At 32.4% G+C, this 13,264-nt stretch overlaps 2 protein-coding genes across 7 annotated transcripts in view; both read left to right on the top strand.

Moving 5' to 3' along the window:
* Positions 1-5,663, top strand: part of LOC122526394 (serine-rich adhesin for platelets-like) — a 46,299-nt gene extending 40,636 nt beyond the window's left edge. For 5 of the 6 annotated variants that reach the window (XM_043649781.1, XM_043649776.1, XM_043649780.1 and 2 more), the window contains exons 3-4: positions 188-498; positions 630-5,663. In XM_043649781.1, the coding sequence (XP_043505716.1) occupies positions 188-498; positions 630-4,922 (4,604 nt within the window). In that variant the 3' untranslated portion in view covers positions 4,923-5,663. The remainder of the gene's footprint in view (positions 1-187; positions 499-629) is intronic. The other variant, XM_043649775.1, reaches the window with a different exon arrangement.
* Positions 5,664-7,795: 2,132 nt separating this feature from the next.
* Positions 7,796-10,664, top strand: LOC122526398 (putative uncharacterized protein DDB_G0282133). The gene is made up of 2 exons (XM_043649789.1): positions 7,796-8,332; positions 8,448-10,664. Exons 1-2 carry the CDS (start codon positions 8,300-8,302, stop codon positions 10,488-10,490), a joined length of 2,076 nt encoding a protein of 691 aa, XP_043505724.1. The 5' UTR covers positions 7,796-8,299; the 3' UTR covers positions 10,491-10,664.
* Positions 10,665-13,264: the final 2,600 nt, after the last annotated feature.

Raw genomic sequence — 13,264 nt, 5'->3', positions numbered from 1 at the left:
CGAAAATTACATGATTTCAAGATAGTAACATATAACATGGTATTTACTACTAATATTATATATTAGTAGCATATACTATTACTAATGGAATATATAATTATGTTATTACAACTAATACTCCATGAAAGGTTAAATCTTAACTATAGCATATATATTGATTGTTAATTCTTTCTTATTCCTATTGCAGAAGCTCTTCAGCATGCATTGTTACCCGAAGCGGATAATGTAGCGGATAGCGAGGATTCCGAGGACGAGTGGAATTACTATCGCGTTGGGCCAAACAAAGAGAAAGATACTGCTGCAACTTCCGAAGAGCTCCGCGAAATAAAGAACGACAACGAAATTAAGAACGTTGAACATCTCGACGAGGATAATAACGTAGAAGAATTATCTCGGTCTCCAACATCCGAGCATAATAACAGCAGAAGCAGCAGCAGTAGCAGCGAATGCGAGAGTCAAAAAGGGGAAGAAATATTACCCGAGCTTAGTAACACTGATGTAAGACGAACGACTGATCGAAACATATATGTTTCATCGAATTTGTTTTATTAAAAAAATAATCAATTTCATATAATGCGATGTACATAAAATTTCAATCTAATTATATTTTTGTTTCTGTATATTTTCAGATTGGCATCGAAGAAAAACGAATTGACTCCGCGTTCCTGAACGAAGTTGAAAAAAAAGAAGAAGAAGAAGAAAAAAGAAACGAAGAAAGCGACGAGGATAAAGAGTATAAACGAGAAGAAGAGGAGGAAGAAAAGTATAAACGAGAAGAAGAGGAAGAAGAATATAATAAACGAGGAGAAGAAGAAGAAGAAGAGGAAGAAAAAAATATGGATTCTCAACTGAATCCTAACGCGGCGGAATTTGTTCCGGTCTCGTCGCCAAAGCGTACGATTAAAATCAGTGCGATAAATGATAGTTTCGTTGCAGGCTCTCCTATGAAAACAACAATGATGGACGATATAAAGATACCGAGCCAACAAGAATTTGACGAGGAAATATCTGCTAGACCTCATGAAATCGATGAGAAAGATTCATCGTCTAATGGCAATCACGCAGCCCATTCCGATTATGATTTTTATACGGAGCAACAGAAAATAACGAACCCAGCAACCGCCATCACCGCCGCCGCCGCTGCCGCTGGTCTAGACGAATCTGAAATCTCTTCTACCAAAGCCGAATATGGGGATGATACGATAAACTTTTTATGTACAACAAGTACAGATTTACATAAAACTGATGTCTCAACGTTGGGAGAGTCCTTTGGGGATTCCGATTGCGATATTTATAATAGAGATAATCCAATGACAATTTCTTATACTCCGTGCGATTTCAAAGCAGCGTTTAATAAGGAAGTAGATTTAAATGCTGTGCATGATCTAAGCGATGAAGATTTTGAAGATGAAAATTATTCTTCCGAAATACAAACTTCCTCCCAATCCCCAAAAGTGACGGATTTAGAACATCGCATAGAATTAGTAGATATATTATCAAACGGAGATTCTAATGAAATGCAAACGTCATCTTTATTGTCAAAGGACGATAATAATACTTTCCTAAAGTTTCAAGATTCCGTTGAACCGAAAAATACGGAATTTATTCAAGTTGAATTGGAACATCATCCGTCGTCGTCTCCAATCGACACATCATTCGAGCACGATTTTTCGAAGAAACAGGATAATAAATCTTTCGAGTTGTTAGAAAATAAGGAAGAGAGTGTTGGACAACGAGAAGAAGAAGAAGAGGAAAAAGAAAAGGAAGAGGAAAAAGAAAAAGAAACCGAACGAGCGGAAACTCACAAAGAAGCGGAATACGTCGACGATGAAAAAGATATCGCGACAGACGACGATATTATTTTAAGCAAGGACAACAGCGAACTTATCGCAGATAAACCAGTCGAAATTGCAACGGATTTAATTCAATCGGAAATTTTCAAAGATACTACGATATCCCAAGATCAATACAATTTCTTGTCATCTACGATCGATGAATCGTCAAAATTAAATCCTTCGTGTATGTCTTCGATCGAAACGGCGGAACTCGTGGAAACATCTGCTGAACCTTTGAAAAACGGTCTAATATCTTCCATGGAAAATCTCAAGTTAACTACAGGAGAGGAAGAACGTCCTATTATGGTTTTTAACTTATGCTCAGAGGTTCCAGAATTTCAACCAAGTGAGAGTTCTGTCAATCCGTTTTGTACCGAAGAACCAGCATTGTCTGATATCGCATCGAAACAATCATTTTTAGAAGATTCTCCAATGCAACAACAACCTGATTTAACGGAGAATTGTCATAAGGAATCAGCCTCTTTTCTACCAACGCTTGTCTCAGAGACGGTCTCCGACAATGATCGACCTACTGAAAATTTGTTAAAACTTAACGAAACTACTACTCAAGTTCCTACAATAGATCACATCGAAGAAAGCAAAGCCGACGAATATCCTAAATCTTCTTTCGAAGATATTAGTAAGAAACCATCGCAACATATGGATGAATCTGTATGTAATATTAATATGGATGGCAAACAAATTTATAGAGAGTGGGAAAGTTCTTCAGAAAGGAAATATCCTGACGATATGATGAAAGAAGAAGGTACGGTTGAGTTAGATTTGACAGAATTAGATGATTCAATGGAGCTAATACTGCAGCAACCTGATTCAACGGAGAATCATCAAAAAGAATCATCCTCTTTTCTACCAACGCTTGCCTCGGAGACAGTCTCCGAAAATGATCGACCTACTGAAAATTTGTCAAAACTTAACGAAACTACCACTGAAGTGCCTATAATAGATAACATCGAAGAAAACAAAACTGACGAATATCCTCAATCTTATTCTTTCGAAGATATTACAGAGAAAAAATCTACTGACAAAATTGAAGTCGACGTTAATGAATTTGAAAAAGTCGATGATACGGTTGCGTTAAATTTGTCAGAATCTATACAAGAATTTACAGGTTTAGAAAAACAATTAGAGCCTGAAAATTTTACACCCGAGGAATCTCCAATGGCCGAATTGACTCCAAGCATCGAAGATAAAATGATGAATGAAAACATTGTTGAACATAAAGAGTCAGTTGTACAAGAAGCTGTCGAAGAAAACTTACTTTTAGATACGAAAGGGGGAGAAGAAGAAGAAGAAGCATTAGAAGCTAAGGAAGATGTCGAAATTGTACAAGTTACAGAATCAGTTGGTACTACAGAATTAACAGAATTGTCAAAGCCTACAGAACTTGTGACACCCATAGAAGATATTGTAATTGAAAAAGCTTCGGATGCTTTCGAACTAGAAAAACCCATATCAACGCCTACAGATACCGAGACAACTGTCCTTTCTATGGGAATCGAAGAGAGCGAGGAATCTGCGAAAAATATAGAAATGACCAAATTCGTAGATACTACTACCACCATGGGAATGATAGAAACTGCAGAAATTGCAGAGCCTGCGAATATTGCTAAAACTGTAGACATTACTGAGGCTGTACCGGCAACGATGGTGCAGGATGTAGAAGAACAGAAGGTGATCGAACCTTTAAAAGTAGAAGAATCTCTAAAGGTCGAAGAACCTGTAAAAATCGAAGAACCTGTAAAAATCGAAGAACCTGTAAAAATCGAAGAAGAAAAAGCGAGACCAGCTTTAGCTGCAGGAACAGTCGCGGCAGCAACAGTCGCGGCAGCAACAGTCGCAGCAGCAACATCTGCTACTAACGCAAGCAGCAACAAAACCAAAGTAAAGCCTACGACGACTCGATCAACGAAGCCTGGCAGCTCAAGTACTAAGGCTGCACCACCAAAGTCTACTCCAACTTCACCCTCTAAGAATGTCACTTTAACGGCCAAATCTTCAAGTTCGACAGCAGCAACAGCGACGACGAAGAAAACGACTGGAAGTGCAGCTGCTCGCCCTAAACATCTAATAACTACAATACCTGCGGATCCGGCGCCCACTAAATCTTTAACTTCTACTAATGCAGCAAAATCAACAACAACGACGAAAACGGCTAGCAAAACATCGGCAACGACATCGTCAACGACGAAGACTGCTACGCGTCCAAGCAGTGCCCAAACGAAATCAAAGCCTTTACCAGCTTCGGCGAGAAGTACTACTACCAGCTCGGTTGAAAAGAAATCTACTCCTAGTAACGATGCTAAATCTTTGAGTAAGACAACCACAAAAGCTGCTGCTGCTACCACCAAATCGACTAGCACCTCTGCTTCATCTAAAATAAGTGCAAGTAAAACTACGTCGGGTTCGCGAACATCGTCTACCGCGATAACGTCGACGACAACAACGACGACCGCATCGGCGACCGGCAAATCAAGACCTACTTCCGCTACAACGGCAGCTAAATCACCTGCTAAATCAGCAGGTACGAATGCAACGAGTGGTGGTGGTTTATCAAATGCAACGAAATCTAAAACAACTTCGACTAGTAATAACATGACCAAGACGTCGCGTACTTCTTCAGCAAAATCACCAATGATCGACAAACAAATCAAAGAGACTGCTAACAAGCAAATCTCTATGTCTCGTACTACGAGTTCTCCAGTAACTAAAACAACACGTTCTTCTATGTCCGCTACAACAAGCCTTAATTCTAATACACCAAAACGTATGTCGAGTCAAAAATTAACTAGCACAACAACATCAACGTCGGCACACTCGCCAATTAAAAAAGTTACATCTAAAGTTTCGTCTGGACAGTCGTCGAGTACTACTAAATCATCCTCGACAACTAAAGTGAAAGTAATGCAAAATGGTACTGCGGATAACGCCGAAATTACGAAAACGACAACAACGACGACGACGACGATAATAAATACGGATAGTAAAAACGAGGATGACGTACCTAAAAAAGATCTGTCTCCCGTAGTCGCACACACCGATAATCAGTTGATCTCGAGTGCCGATTGAATGGCTCTACGATAAAAGAGCATATCTTGTATGGATCCGTTAATTATTATAATACGAGCCCGGATCCTTTTCAAATTAGGCGGATCGTTATCGTTATCGTTATATACTAATCATTTTTCTTTTCTTTTTCTTATTATTTTTTTCTTTTTTTCACGAGGAGGATTTCAATGAGATCCCATAATCCTTTGGTAGCGTTTTAAGGAACATTTATCAAAGGAAAACATTTTTACTCTAATTACGCGTAAATATAACAGTTATGTATATATATATATATATATAATATACAATATATATATATATATATATATATATATGTAATGAATACACACAGAGAAAGAAGAGAAAAAGCAAAAAAAAAAAATAACCCACATTGGATTTGTTTTATCTTGTGACTAAGAAACGACATACACAACTAAGAAATTTTATCACATATTATTATTACTCTTAGCTTTCCAACCGTGTTTCGGTTGCGTGCCGCAAAGGATTACCCAATTAGATATCTAAATCGGTGAGGATGGTAAACAATGAAATATTATATATGAAAGAAAAAGAAAAAAAAAAAAAAAAAAAAATAAATAAATAAAAATTAAAAAAAATTTTAAAGTAATAGAAGGAAAAAAAGATGAACCAATCGAGGGTAAAAGAGCAACGGGAAAGATTTTGTGTGAGCGTGATAATTGTATGAGTGTATCTTTGAATGAAAGGACGAAAGAAAGAGATGGAAAGAGAGAGAGAGAAACAGGAAAGAAAGAAAGAAAGATTTTGACAAAGAAGAGAAACAGAGAAAAGATTCTGAATAATTTTGTTGTGTAAATAATCAGATCTGTTTTCGAAGTGATTTTATCGTAATTATCTCGTGATCCATCTAAGGATTGCGAAAAGTCATCTGGTGCTCGTAAAATGGCCCCCCTGCCCGTAGTTCACAGCAGAAGAACTAACTAAACTCGTATGTCCTACGATGAAATTTAGCGAAGATAAAACATTGTCGTATATTATTAACAATGACAAGAAAATGATGGAGAATAATAAGCTTAACGCATCGCACTTTCATACGCTAATAAAATCGACGATATCGAATAAGTCGCCAGTATAATATTATTGCTCTTATCGTATATAAACGAGACCGGACGGTTTTTTTATATTTTTTAATTTTATATGTGCATTATATAATTGATAAAGATTAGTCGTCGTATTTTATGAAAAAAAAAAAAACGCATATATTTATTTTTGTTTGTTCCTATTTCTGATGAGTGAGAGAGAGGTTGGGAGGGTGGGAGGAAGAGAAGAAAAGGGGAGAGTCGAGAGAGAGTATACTAAGAAGAAGGAGAAAAATATAATATTATATAGCTTTGTCATCGTATTAAATACACACACATACACACCCCCCCCCCACACACGTACTATTCATCTGTGTACAGCACCTTTATGATTTATTGTGATACCATATATATTATTAAATAAATCCAAACAATACGAAGTCACACACGCCAGTCGTCGAATATATCGTTTAACGAGTTTAACGAGAAGCTCTTAAAAACAAACCCCTCCCTACCTGCCTGCCTGCCTGCCTGCCCTCTTATCTATTTTCTATTTTCTTTTTTTCTCTCTCTCTCTTTTTTTATTTTTTTATTCTTTTTTGACAACCGATGACGTACAAGTAAAAGTCGTGTGTCGTTTGTTATCGTGAGCAATTTTTTTTGTCTTTACTTTTGTTGAGCCCTTACATAAATAAATGTTTGATTGAATCGTTGTAATAGGTACCCTCCCCCTCCATCTAAAATTATATGCTTCACGTGTAAAATGCGGTTAAAAATAAGTCGTGCAATAATTCATCATTAAATTATTTAATCTCTTTTAAGGAGCTGATATAATTGTCTTGTCTTTTAATGAAAAAAAAAAAAAAATCATTCATATTTTTGTTTTAACCACACGTTTTAACATTCCAAATGTACGTAATCATCTTTTTACAGTCATCTCTACGTGTGTATTCTTCTTTTTATTCGACGTTGCAAACAAAAGAAAACAAATCTTCGCTTTTCTAATCTTTATATTTTAAAGGTAAGGTAGTTAATGCGAACGAATTAGTTTCATTCGTTTAAGAACACGAACTTTAGAAACTAATTAAATTAATCTGTTCGTTGCGAAGTTACTACTTTTCTTTTTAAAAAAGTATCATTAACTTGCAAATATAACTTTAACGAATATTTATCTTAGCAAAGATAATATATTTAATTAATTATAAATTAAACATCGCGCGAAGGAAATTCATTGAAAAACAAAGGGGGATTCAATCTCAACAGATAAAATTCATGTACCAAATTTGATTATTTTTTACTATTTATCGCAATTATTTATTTATTTTTTTCCTATTTTTTTTTTTTTTAATTTGAAATAAATTTCTTATCTTTTTTTCACATTGCACAGTTCATACATGTATGTCTTCTCCCATGAATCATCCCAAGAAAAATCATAAATATATATCAGCATAAGTTAACTACTACTTATTATAGCGATAAATTTTAATGAAAAACAAAATAATAAATAAAAAAGAAAATTATTATCGCAAATCCCGTTCGATATTATAAATCAAGGAATTAATATTTTACGTGTAGCATGTAAGACCAAAAAAAAATGAAATGCTGCAGTTATTATCGATTATTAGATAGCTTCATTAAAACATATAATTATTTTTTAACGTTAAGTTAAAAATGCGTGATAATTTAGGCCTTTATATGTATGGCCTATTTGTTTAAGGCTTATTTAAGCTTTTTTTGAAAACGTAGTACTCAAATAAAAGAAGTCATTGCGTTTGAATTTTTCTAATCTATTTGAATAATTTATCTATCCTTCAAAATTGCATTAATATATCATTTGGATACATTTAATTTTCTTTAGAATTTATTAACACATTACGTTAACAACTTTTGCCTAATTTTGTTCGCAATTATAATTAGGATCATTTAGTATATAAATACTTACGACCATTTGAATGAATTCACGATCATTCGAATGAACTTGTATTTGTAAGTACTCATATTATAAATTAATCAAATTTACGAAAAAGAACAGTTAATTACATTACTACTGTTTTTTTTTGCGATTAATAAATCTGATAATAATTCAATTTAATTAATTGTATGATTAGAAACAAAATTCCAAGAACGTCCGCAGCGAGGCGCTGCATGCGAATGCATCTAGTGACATCTATGTAAACAAATCAAGAATTGTTTAACCCTTTAATTTAAACATAAGCAGAAATGCAAAGAAAAGCAACTACTTAGCAGTTTTCTTTTCTAAATTTATACAAAAATTAATCATTATATTAGTCTCTGTTAATTTGTTTTATTCTGTGTTTATGTTATAAGTTTATAAAAAATATGTTTCAGAATGAAGACTGGAGTAGTGATGAGGTATGTAATTATAAAATGATTTTCTTCGTTTATTAAAATTATTAAGTAATGAATAGGATATCGATAGAATATGATAAATAAATAATATAGTTAATGTAAATCAAATATGTTTTAGGAATATTCGCAATATCTAGATGATAAAGCACGAGAGTTCTTCTCACTAGGTGAAAATGATGAAACAAAATTTCCTGCTAAAAAACGCAAATTAGATAATGAACAACAAAGTACAACAAGCAATAACAAAGAAGAGTCTAATATGATCGACGTAGGATTCAACAGAAATCAAAAACAATGCTTTGAAAATACTATTTCTTCAGAAAATGATGGAAATATACAAAGTTCGAGAAGGAAGATGGTTCTTGATATTTTTTATAAAAAAAATGCCCAGAATGTAACAGGTAGTACTGATACTGTTTCTAATACTTTTGCGCCTACTCGTTCTCGAAGTGAGAATATTCTAAATAGGGAAAAAAGCAAAGGTGATTGTAATGACTCGGAAAACAAATTACAAAAATCAAATTCTTATCCAAATAAAAGTCTTCTTGATAACGCAGTTTCTGATGTAAACGATCATAATGAAAAGTCAATCATAAGAAAAAATAATAATGGGGGACGAGAAGAATTAGAAAATATTAAAGAACAAATGAATGAAAAGATTAACGATAATGTACAGGATATATCTCCAAATTCAAGAAAATCTTTATTAATGCAACATTTAAGGCCTTCTACTTCATCTAGTAAAATATTTTTAAATGATACGAAGTCTTCATCTTCTATATTTAACATCGAAAAACAGTCTAACAAGAAAACAACTCTTGTAAGAAAATTTCCAGGACCGGCTGGATTATTACCAGATTTCATTGACGCTACACTTCCAATTTCAGATTTAATAAATGTAGAAGATAGTAAAAATGAAAGCGTACAAGATCAGAAAGATAATAGCTTAGCAAAGTATTGTTCTCAGAATACAAAAAATTTGTTTTCGGAAGGTGCTTGGCAAATAATGTTAAATGATTTACCTGCAGAATTTTTGAAAAATTACCAAATAGCAGAAGTTAAGAAAATTGCTAGTGCAAATCAGCATCGGTCTATTAAAATACCATTTCTTGCAGGCATAATAGAAAGTATAGATTATAGTCATGAAAATCCTCCTATTGTATTGAAAGACTTTACAGATCAAATTGAAGGAACTCTACATGCAGATATTCCTGCTAAATATCCTGGAGCTTTCGACAAAAATGTTGTCATTTTATTACAAAATGTAGGATTATTATGTATTTCAGGAACGTTTATTATACATAAATATCATATTCTAATTTCGCCTTCAAATTTATTGGCAATTTATTCTCATGTAGGAGATATTATACGTACACCGCATATGGAACTTTTAAAGAACAAATTCTCCATGACCAATGAATTTAATTCGACAAATTTATCTCCACTTCAAGATAATAATTATGAAATAGAAGAAAGTAGTTGCAATAATACAGATATTAATCAAGAAGATAGTTTATCCTTTGAGAAAGATGGCAAAAAAACTTGTAAAAATCAAAATCTATCGCATAATTGTAATATAGATACAAATAGTAATGAAAAACCTTCATTGCCATTGCTGCAAACATTTTCTGCAAATACAAATATAGTACAAAATAAAGACAATATAAAAATTGCTGCTGCAGCCTGTACAAATAAATCAACCAACATATCCTTACAAAATATTGACAAAATAACGATAAACAAGAATGTAGGCTCAAAAAGCAATGTTTTAGTAAAAGAAAATAAAGAAAATTTAGTGAAACATAATGACAGTTTGTCTGTAGAGGTCCCAACAGACGCTTCATCAAAATATTTTACAGATCAAAATACGAATTGTAGTGATAATAGAGAAAATAACAAGAACAAATGTAAACTATCCAGATTGGAAAAATTAGCGAGTTTTAAAAGTAAATATGTTTTAACATTGGAAAAATCAATTCCCGGAAATAATGATGTGCCTAGTGAAAACGTGGTAAAAAATAATAATAATAAATCAGATAATAAACAAATGCCATCGATCGACGATAATTGGGCTGCAAATATATTATGTGATAGTAATAATGATTCCGATGATGAAATGTTATCGCAATTAGATGTAGACAGTATATCTACTTTTATCTAAAAGAAAATTAAACATTTATTATGCTAATTATTTCCATTTCAAACAATCACGCATTTAAAAATTTAGGAAATATATTTACTTGGTATTTGAATTGTATAAATCTTTTGTTTTCATATGTATTAAACTTTTCTACTAATTAGTATTACGATTATAATAAATAATACTCCTATGTTATTATAACATATTTATTACGTTACTTTTGTTAGATATATATTTTAAATAAAAAATGACATTGATTTGTCAGCAATATGATTGCTCTTTCTTATAATAGTTAAATAATTAGGTAATATATAAATTGTCGGTTTTATACTTGTACATAAAATATATAATAAAATATATTTTCATCTCATGTAATATCAATTTCAATAATTAATATTGTTAATCGCGTTTTTAATTACAGGTATAATTCTTAAAACAACAATAATTCTTTCGATTAAATTTGATTCGCGCATTGACCAACAACGGTTAATGTATTCGTTTGATTCTAATCACGCCTCAAGTACATTTAAGAACAATTCGATTAGGTGACGCAATTCTAATATGAATACTTCTTCGCACATTTCTTTTTCTAAATCTTTCTGGGAATAACATTTTGATAAAAAGATATCAGATAAAGTTGAATAATGTACTTTTTTTATTTCCCGGAGTAGATCGCTTTGGCAAACAACAGCTCGTATCCTTGTAAAAACGAGTATTTAACTTGTCTTGCATAATAAATTTATCGTGATCGCGATCGATTCGAAAGATTTTTAACAGATAGTATTATCGAGTTGGATATTGTGCAAATTATAACATATCGTTTATTGATTAAATTTTGATTCGATGAAACACGCTTAACATAGAAATTAAAAGATGTAATTGTATTGCTTATTTAAATCTTTCCAATAGGGCCCACCCCCTTTCTCGCTATATAATCCTTTTCCATAAAATATAATATTCGATTTATTCTCATATTAAATAACCTACTTCAAATTTCTAATGTAGATAAATTATAGTTGATAATAGTTACTGTTTGATATCCCACGACATAATCGGGGAGCATCAAGGTTGATCCAATAGATCAGTCCAGAGTATTGGTATAACCTTCCTTGCCTTGCAGAGAAGGGAATTCAGTTCATGGGTCTTCTGTATTCGTATTTCCTACATCCGCGATTAAGTAGGGTACCGATTCAGGCCAATATCAGGAAAATTGAGATCATTCATCGACGCTATAATAAAATCATACTTAATTGATATCGATCATCTTATCTATAAATTATTTGTTCCTATTATTACCAAGTGAAACAAATTTAATCTTTATACATTACTTTTCATTGGAATATAATACATATGACAAACATTTTGGACGAGTTAAAGGTGCTAATTAAATATCGTTTAATCGAACTTTTCATTATTATTATCATCATCTGCGAAATAATTAATACAATTACAATGTTGTTTCTTCAACAATAAAAATATAAACGTTTCTCAATCAAACGACGATGCGTAAGTTGACAAATTCTTATTTCGACAGAGCACGAAACATTCAAAATGAAAAATAGAGACAGATAAAAAGAGAAAGTAAAAAGATTATTCGTATTCTAGCAAAGAAAATATAAGGAAGTAAGATATCTCATTTATAAATTTTTAATGGAAATCTTCCAAGATGATATGGATTAAATTAGATAACTCGCACATTATTATCGACGATAAGGAAAAAACTTGATTATTAATGTTCGAGCAAGATGAATAGGACGTTTAAATGCATGTTTAGCATAAAGTACCGTTATTGTAATAAAAAGAGAAACAAGATTATAACTTCCATGAAATAATAATCGCATATCGTTCTCTCGGAAATATAAATATATACATATACGAACGAATCAAGGATTCGATCCTTTCACGTGCGCGCTTGTGCACACTGGTTACGACACTATATATATATATATATGTATAATGTAGTATAGTATTTATAGTATTATATATATATATATATATAGAATGTATACAAATAAATGTATATATATATATTTATACACAAGTTTACCGATGACGTAAAGTTTTGCTAAATAGGTCGCCATACCATAGACAGCAGGTATTGATAATTAAGGCTTGCCGTGCAACGGTCTCCGATCATTTTCTCTTTTCTACTTGTCCGTGACACGTGAACAGCACATAACACTAAATTACATACGCATTCTCATATTTCACGCGTACACGCGTGATCTTTCAGGATACTCTTTTGATGATACATATGCTATATATATATATATATATATATATATATATATGTTATTTTGATCGTATACATTTGATATTACATCGACGCGTCTTACACATATATACTCATTCTATGGAACTAACCAGGAAATATAATAGGGTGTATGACGCGTATACGATGGTAACATTCGATGACGTTTTCCCTTTATTATATATAAAATTATTCGTCGAAAAACTATTACGAAGAATTTGATTCGAATGAGATAAAAATACGATTACAAATAATAACATTGTGAAAGTGAAAGAGAGAAAATAATTCAACGTTATAGCTCGTAATCTCCGAGAGATTATCTTCGAAGAATGTTAGACATCTTGCAATAATAAACATGCGTTTTTTATCAGCTGGATATTTAGCAATAATTAAAGAATGATTAACGCAATTGATCGAAGAATTTCGGCGAACGTGGATTATGTTTATTTGTATACGCGTTTCGCAATGAATTATAATCAATTGAAAACCCATAGTCTTCAATAATCTCTTAAATTAGTTTAATGCTACCGTGTCGGACATGTAA

Source organism: Polistes fuscatus, unplaced genomic scaffold (genome assembly GCF_010416935.1).
Source record: "Polistes fuscatus isolate 324 unplaced genomic scaffold, CU_Pfus_HIC Scaffold11, whole genome shotgun sequence".
NCBI classification, from domain to species: Eukaryota; Metazoa; Arthropoda; class Insecta; order Hymenoptera; family Vespidae; genus Polistes; species Polistes fuscatus.
This window is presented reverse-complemented; position numbering and strand designations above follow the sequence as displayed.